Source organism: Hyposmocoma kahamanoa, unplaced genomic scaffold (assembly GCF_003589595.1).
Source record: "Hyposmocoma kahamanoa isolate Upper Pololo Valley unplaced genomic scaffold, ASM358959v1 66, whole genome shotgun sequence".
NCBI lineage: Eukaryota > Metazoa > Arthropoda > Insecta > Lepidoptera > Cosmopterigidae > Hyposmocoma > Hyposmocoma kahamanoa.
The window spans coordinates 11,887,185-11,896,185 of NW_020653854.1; the positions used below are offsets into that span (position 1 = coordinate 11,887,185).

At 38.3% G+C, this 9,001-nt stretch overlaps 1 protein-coding gene across 1 annotated transcript in view; it reads left to right on the forward strand.

The window, feature by feature from the left end:
- The window catches only part of LOC113231799 (aminopeptidase N), a 54,764-nt gene that overhangs the window by 27,402 nt on the left and 18,361 nt on the right, over positions 1-9,001 (forward strand). The window contains exons 2-4 of the mRNA XM_026466330.1: positions 630-1,373; positions 3,027-3,182; positions 3,464-3,757. Coding sequence (XP_026322115.1) covers positions 655-1,373; positions 3,027-3,182; positions 3,464-3,757 — 1,169 coding nt within the window. The 5' untranslated portion in view covers positions 630-654. The remainder of the gene's footprint in view (positions 1-629; positions 1,374-3,026; positions 3,183-3,463; positions 3,758-9,001) is intronic.

Genomic DNA, 9,001 nt, shown 5'->3' on the forward strand with positions numbered 1-9,001 from the left:
TACAGGGTCGATACAAGTACGTTCTGCGTCATTTGCAAGAGACGTTGTGCCAGTAGTTACAATTGTACCGTCAAGGCAAATAAATATGTTATTGTTACGTTTTTGTGTGACGTACATATTATTAATAAATAAATAGAATATTCGCTTCTAGTTGCAGGTTGCTTGTATCCAACACAAGACACACGTTTGCGCGGTATTTGACATCATAAACATATAAAATTTACAACATGCTTCTTTATATTATTACTTCCTCACACATTGTTATGAGAAAACCTAGCATTGAAAAGTTACGTCGTGGCGGGCATGCTGTCTCGTGCGTGCACTCGCAACATTAATAAGGCTTAAGAGACTTCAATTAAATAACAGACATAAAATACGACGTTCACGCATCTACAGCTTGCATTGATAGCTACCTTGACTCTGCAATAATCGATAAAAACTAGTCGATTATATCATCCCGGCTCGTATCGTAACAACAAGTGTGAGAATCCTGCTATTTCAATTAGATTTTTTATTTATATTATCAACAGTTGTTTCCTCACGTTCAATTGTAGAAAACTCATTTCAAAAGAAACATGAATATCCGGTTAATCATACATACATTAATATTTATATTATTTTCTTTGCAGACGATGTTCAAATAAGACTGATGTGATGACACAGGCGCGTGAACCCCTAAGTATCATGGACGGCAATCCGCCCAACTGTGATTTCTCTACCAAGGCTAAACGAGGCATTTTCCTCTCCAAGAGTCTTGCGTTAGTCGTTCTCACAGTGTTCGTGTTGGCACTCATAGCCACCTCCCTCACGGTCTACAATTTTGCCGCGTGCCCCCATACGGATACTCTCGCAAATGTCACCAAATATGAACTAACCCATTGTGATCACGATCACGATAAACTACACGTTTTGCCGTTAACTACAGAGCACAGCAGAAGTGTTCTTCCAATAGACACTACAACAAACCTTCCCTTTGAAGAGGAAAGTGCGCTCGTCAAAGACGTTCGATTACCGACCGATATTAGACCAGATCGGTACTACCTTAAGTTAACTCCATACATTTACGAAGGTAACTTTACGTTTGACGGGGAGTGCAGTGTAATAGTGAATGTGACAAATGATACGAATAAAGTGACCTTTCATGGTGTAGAGCTGACGTTTCATAAAATTAAGTTGTTTGTATTGGCCGATGGAAAACCGATCACGGTAATACGAAGAACGGAGGACTTGCCACGACAGTTCCATATCCTGATACTTGGAGAAACATTAAAAAAAGGCGAGCAATATATCCTCAACATCACTTATACGGGAGTGTTAAATGACAATCTTCATGGGTTCTACAGAAGTTCGTATGAAGAAAAAGGGGTTAAAAGGTTAGTATAAATATATAGTATTTTATGCGATTGTTGCATAATGAGAGTTTTTAAAGGTGGGAACCGTGCCAAGTGGCCTAAGTAATAGACACGACATTTTAAGACCTAATTATTTAATGATGACAATACTTTTTATACAATCAATATTTAAAGATTTTTGTTAACAATCCACGACAACAAACTCAAACGAAAGCCAAACAAACGCTACATAACAAAAACCAAAGAGATAGAATAGAAGTGTGATTGGCCAAGTACCGATTATATTTCAACCAATCAGGAAACACTCTACGTGTTTAAGTAGCGTCATATTTGATATTTTAATTAGTAAATATAAAGTTCTTTTTTCGAAAATTACATTGAATTTCACATTATAGTGAAAATTTTCAGTTCAGTAGTGAGTACCATAGACAATAGAATTTTGTTTCAGAACTAAAAAGAGTGTCTGTGTGATATGGTTTGTGAAATTTACAATTGACAAGTTAAAGTACCAGGAGTAGAAAAAAGAATGAATGAATTTACTGATAATAATGCTTATGACTTATGCCGTTGAAATACTTTAAAGATAATGCTTCAATAAAAGTAAATACTAAGTAAACGGGTCACGAGATAATTGCACGTGGTTTATGAAGCGAGAGCCCTTGAATGTTCCATTCCGAATAAACTAGTGCAAACTATATCGCACTAATTGTTTGCTTAAGCAGTCGATAGACAATGGGCCGTAATTTTATTTATATTCGACTGGCAATTGGCAATAAGGTACGCGGAACATGGACTAAGACGTAGGTTAACTTCATTCGTGTAAGGAATACTAATGGACCGGTAAGCGATTCCTCGCATAATACGGATGTAATGAGAATACTATATTCTGACCGTGAAAGATTTGGAGCTATTCTGCGAAAACAATCTGCCAAAAATTACACATTGTTTCTATTGATTAGTGCCCGTATACAGAGTGTTTTTCTTTTTAATGGGACAATATGTGGAAATGTGAACCACAGTAGATACAAGGAAACTGTCTTAGGAACCATTAAGTTTTTTTTTATGAAAACAATTTTGGCATAATCATTTTTTTGGTCAACCGTGAGTTGTCCATAAAAATGAATATTACTATAAAAACTGTTCATACAAAATGAACAACGTTTTAATATATTTGACCAACTTCCGCTGTCCTGGTTCTTTTCTTTCAGTACAATAAAATCATTCTTGTAAGAAACTGAGTCTATCAGCATTGAAAAAATATTTTATGAAATTTGACCAACTTCCGCTGTCCCGATTTTTTTCGTCACATGCTACGTACTAAAAAAAACTTTGATCAATCTTATTAATTTTTATGGACAACTCACGCATGACCAATGAATTGACTATGCCAAAATTGTTGTCATAAAAAAGAGTTAATGGTTCCTAACACAGTTTCCTTGTATATGATTTCGGATTTCCCCATACTGTCCCATAAAAAAAGAACACTCTGTATAATAACTATTGTTAAACTTAATCACGATGTTTACTATGTTCAAAAGTGTATGCCAACTTTGAACCGTTGTTAAAGCCCAACGTTGTTATGTGTGTAATAAAAAATTTGATTTGAGATGGAAGCTGTACCGAATACTGCATCGTTGTAAATCATTTAATAGTTTCTCATGATGTGTTTCACAGATGGATAGCAGTAACCCAGTTTCAAGCGACCGATGCTCGGCGCGCTTTTCCGTGCTTTGATGAGCCAGCATTAAAGGCGCGTTTCACCATCAGCATTGCTCGTCAAATAAACATGAGCTCCATTTCTAATATGAACTTGGTCAGAAGAGAGTCACAGTAAGTTTTGACATTTGCTGCATATTACCTTCTACATACTTGAAAATGTAATCTTTATAATTACACTATTACCGTCGTTTAGATTGTCAATTGGTGGAACCCTATGCCACGGTAGCGCGGCTGGTGGTACGGTACCTATATTTGGAGCAATGTGCGGCTTCACGCAAACTTACATCAAATAAATATTCGCCGTGTGAGATCCGCTTTAATCGAAAACCCGAAAAAGAAAGACTTCTATTGACTTTAAATCTTAAAATTAGCTTATTTTTAATTTTTTACAGTGCCACAATTCCAAATTACACATGGGATCATTATGCTGAATCACTTCCTATGTCAACGTATCTGGTTGCTTTTGCAGTAACAGATTTTGCGAATATGACAGATAAGGACTTTTCAGTTTGGGCTCGGAAAGAGGCATTGTCCACTGCGAAGTATGCCTTGCATATTGGTCCTAAGATCTTGAAATTCTTAGAGGATTATTACAAGATAAAATTTCCATTGCCGAAGATAGACATGATCGCGCTGCCTGATTTTAAAGCTGGAGCTATGGAGAACTGGGGGTTGCTGACTTTCAGGTTAGTATTCAATGTCAATATTAAATTATTAACGACCTCAGTGGCCGAACAATATGCATTGTGGGTGATGATGATGATGTCTCGGTTTCTCTTTCCAGTAGGACCAATTTGGGAAATGAGGTAGTAAGTTCCTGGAGTAAATTCCGTTATTTTGGTACTCGTAGTACAGTCGATGCCCAAAGATACCTGACCCCGTAGCCGATCTCTTGGTTCTGAAAGCCTCTTTATGCATTTTACAGAGAAGTGTTAAAGGAAATTTGTATTCTGTATTTAAGTAAGTACTATAGAATAACTCAGATTGCCTTGCGTAGAGGTACTTTTATAAGAAAACTCAATAAATATAATTGTATCGTGTTTTCAATTTGGAATCTAGTTTCAAATTGCCAAGATCTTCTTATCTTTTTTCTCTTATTTTTTTAAATACATTCTAAACCCAAACCAATATTCATTCAGCCAGTATTTCTACTCATAGAGTAGATCCTATACTACATCCCTCTTCCTTACAACTGAAGGGGTGCACATCTCTAGCTGATACCCTACCTATGATAGGCAACTTACATAAGTGGTCAGCCTTCACTATAATATAATAATAATAAAATTCATTTATTCAGACAACTAGATCCACATTTTGTTAGTATTTTACTTATGACTGCGTTAGAATACATATTTGACACACGACAAAGTATTGTTAATTAAGTGTTGCATTATTGAGCACTCACATTTTATCGTCATCAGAAAGCTGTTAGTGCTGCCACGTATTCTGATCAAAAGCAAAGCCATCTTCTTTCGCAACACAGCATTAAAGCTATCCACTCGCGCTTCGGCAAACATAGTGGACGCACTGCAGAAACGTGGCAGCCCCAACATCGCCCTGAAGGCATTGTTGTACTGGACGCGCAGTCTACCGAGCGAGCGCTGCGAACAGCTCGACCATAGCGCACCCGCGTACAGCGAGGTGCAGTATGCTCTGAATAGCGTTATTTTGACTGCGGCTGTACACCGAGTGAATCTGCGAGCCAGCATATTCGCCCGCACCGCCAGCGCTCTACGTTCCCGTTCAATATCTACGTCATCCTTTAAATTGTCAGTCAAATAGTGGCCTGGATATTTAAACTGACTATCTCTGCTAATTGGAGCTCTATTTAAGAAAACAGGAAGTGTCATATCCGGATCCTTCCTGCCCGGGGCCTTAAACACCATGTATACTGTTTTATTTGTGTTATAAGCAAGCCCATGGGAGATAGCGTATCTTTCACATATGCTAAGCAGTTCACTGAGTGCACCGATCGATGGCGCCAGCAGCACCGTGTCGTCGGCGTAGCTGATGTCATTTAAGCTAACCCCGTCTATAAAACAACCCGCACGAGTGCCGCTAAGCTCCTTGATCAGCGCATTCATATACAAATTAAATAACTTAGGGGAGGTCAACCCCCCCTGCCTTACTCCATATTCCAGCACATACGGTGAAGACAGTACACCTGCCCACCTCACAACATTAATTTGATTATTATACCAATATTGAAAAATATTTAAAAGGTTACTTGGCAACCCGGTCGACCTCAATTTGCTGCTGAGGATGTCGTAATTAACTAGGTCGAATGCCTTAGGAAGGTCTAGAAAACAACTGAAAATCGCTGTTTGCCTATCAGTGTAATACTTGACAGTATGCTTCAACACCACAATGGCGCTCTCAGTGGATAACCCAGGTCGGAAGCCGAACTGGGCATCGTGTAAATGCAGATGTTCGTCCAGGCGGCGTGAGTTGAGCACACCGTCAAGCACCTTGGCTACGATTGTCGCTAGAGAAGTGGGTCTGTAATTCGACCTGTTAGATACGTCACCTGTCCTATTTTTCACTATAGACACTACTAAAGTACGCATAAGTCATGGCGGTAGGTATGAATGACTCAAACAAAGGTTATAAAGTAATACTAGTACTCTGGGCAAGTGCACTCCCGCATTCCGTAGGTGCTCTATACTTAGATCGTCATGCCCCGGATTTCCCTTTTTTCATTTTTCGTAATGCCACACGAACGTCTTCCGCTTTGATCAGAGTAGGAACCATTCCATTAAGCTGCTCAACACCCGACACATGCTGTGACGGTCCCAGTAGTGCTTTGACTTTGAAATGGTCCTTAAAAAGGTTGGCTATATTCTGTGCCTGAGTCACACCATCCACGCTTAAGGGGAGACTATGAGACGCATTCAACTTGTTAGTACATTTCCAGAAGCTACTAAAATCAGAGCTAGAGTGGTGTAAAGCAAGTTTATCCATTATTATTTGCTCTTGATGATTTTGACACCATTTAAGTCTCCCCTTAAAAACTTTCTTAGCCTCAATCATTTCGGTATAAATACGACCTGATGATGGGCACCCGTGCCATTTCCACGATTCGAACTTCGACTTAGCCTCCGCGTGCGCATGTCTTACGTGCTGGTTCCAGCCAACAACACGTTTCCTGCGTCGGTATTTATCACTACAATGGGTACTCGATGCCAAACACAAACATGAAACAATATTTTCACACATATTCTTTACTAAAGTTTTATGGTGACGCTTGTCACAGAAATGTCCGCAACACTTAATTAATTCTAAAGGTAGCTCAATATCCTTTAAAGTATTGTTACATAACATGGTATATTGTTCTATTTGTTTAGGCGACCGTACTCCCCAAAGCACACTATTATCATTTGTCGGCCGATATACGACCTTATTTAGACTAACATTAAAATTGCAATGTAGGAACAAAGGAAAGTGGTCGGACCAGTACACATCGTGTTTTACATAAGCTTTAGTCACAAGTGGCCAAGCTGACAATGCAGTGGTCTAGCCACTGTTTGCTGCCATGTGCATCACTAATAAATGTGAACGTTTGAGAGTCTAAACCTAACTTACCTACATCAGTACATATCCACTCTTGCTCGTCACAAAAACACATTAATTCATTATAAAACAATTCGTTAGGGTGCGAGTTAGAGTCTCCTAAAACTATCACAGATTCAATTTCATTGTCTTCGGTTATAGCGTTCAAATGACCTAGGCAATCAGTGAACTCTATCATATTGTCAATGCAGTTAACCGGCATATAAACTGTTATTATTAACACTGGCTTATCACTTAACATCAACAGATAACAACATTAGGCTAGCCACACACTGCTCGGAAGCTTCTAATTTACCAACAAGCAAACCACAGAGGAGGCTGTGGCTTCAGTCTGCCAAAAACCTATCTAAAAGGACAGACCATTTGATTAGGGTGTGGTCATCACACCCTAATCAAACAATTCGACATATAATTATTCGTTAGCTATCCTAGCTAATCAGATAACCTATCTAAAGCCCTAAGACTTTATTTCATCTAAAACCCTCACTAACTAGGTAAGCTATCTAAATCCTAACTCCCTAAATCCTAAACCCTATCTTGGCTGAATGTCCCTAACAAATCTTTAAACATCACTACTAGAACTTCCTAACTGCATCACTAAACTATCTTCAACGCGCACGCTGCCACGACGACGACATAGGCTTGAACACCCATCGGGCAATCACTGGGTAACATCAACATTGATCTCTAAACTGCTTTAGTCCTCATCCTGCAGCTATCCACGTTCCTTTTACCTTTTCTCACTTTCTTTAATCAAACCAGCAATAACACACAAATTACTAGGGTAATTTAGGGTAGGGTAATTTGTTAGGACAACAACATTTCCTAACACACATATGGTATGGCGATATATCATATGGGGAATTCCTAATAATTCAACAAATATATTTTCCTTGAATGCAGACACTTCTTATTCATCTGGGAGACTACGAACTATGCACACACACAGGACAATATACCTGTAAAAAATAAAATAAAAAGTAAGTTATATGTATCCAAGTCGGTAGTCCATCTTCTCTACCCGTCCTTCTAAGTCTGTATTCGCCGGAAAATAACAACTTCTATCAAAAATTCGTCACAATGTCATCATGGCTCCATATGAAAACAAACACAAAAGATTAACAAACCTACTAGAAACTAAAAAAACATTAAACTACCCACTATAGAACCTTTTCATTCTATTTACATGCACTAGATCCTGCCTACCAGAGATTCTGTCTATAAGAAAACTCATTAGATACAATTGTATCGTGTATTCAATTTGGAATCTAGTTTCAAATTGCCAAGATCTTCTTATCTTTTTTCTCTTATTTTTTAAAATATATTCTAAACACAAACCTATATTCATTCAGCCAGTATTTCTACTCTTAGAGTAAGTCCTATACTACAGTACCTATACGTTAAAGATCAAATTCGCTTAAGAAGTTTCTTAAAACATCATTCACTAATGATGCAATCTGGATGTCATACCAAAATGAAATTTACGGCTCATAAGATAAAGGTTAAGTTAGTTGCTTTTTTTCCCACCTAACTACTCAGAACCAAATCGTCGGTTAGGGGGTTAGATATCTTAGCGCATTGATAATACCGAGGATTTCTTAGTCTGGCACGTTATTATTCATATAGTCTCCGAGGTGAGTTTGGCTGCAATTTCTGCATAACCGTTTCACCCAATTTTTTTTACACGTACATATTATGAATAATACAGAACCTTAGTTCTACTTCAAAGCAAATTTGCAAAGTTATGAATGATGAGTACAAACCAATATATCAGACAATAAATGTCCCTTCTTAGTGTATCCCTCCCCCATCAACGGATTAAGTTATGATAACCAATATCCCTTATCAAATTACGGATAAATCTGGCGGCTTTGTTTAATCCTATTATCTGTCACCCTATGAAAGTGGGGTAGAATAACTGTGTCTATTATAGATCTTTGCATTGGGTTTTCGGCTTTCGACACCGTAAGTAGTGTAGCATTACACATGACTAAGTATTAAGTAAGTAATAAGTTAATACACATAACTATTAGTGTAGCGTTAAAGTGTAGTTTTGTAAACTTTTAGTGCCCGATCTAGTCTTTTCATCTCTTGAATGAGTGTCAGTAATTATAGGTTTCATACCGCGATATGTCTGTGACGTTTGCTTTTGTACCTATTAGCTAATTATAGTTTGTGAGGAAGCTGGAAGAATCTAAAGTAGGTCGAAACCTGTGCCATAGCTTCCAGGCCCCCCACCACAAGGTAAGCACTTAACAATTAGTAATGTATGTCTGGTATGCGTGAGCGAGCGCACACGAGCGCGGGCGCGCGCGTTTGTGTGTGTGTGTGTGTGTGTGTGTGTGTGTGTGTGTGTGTGT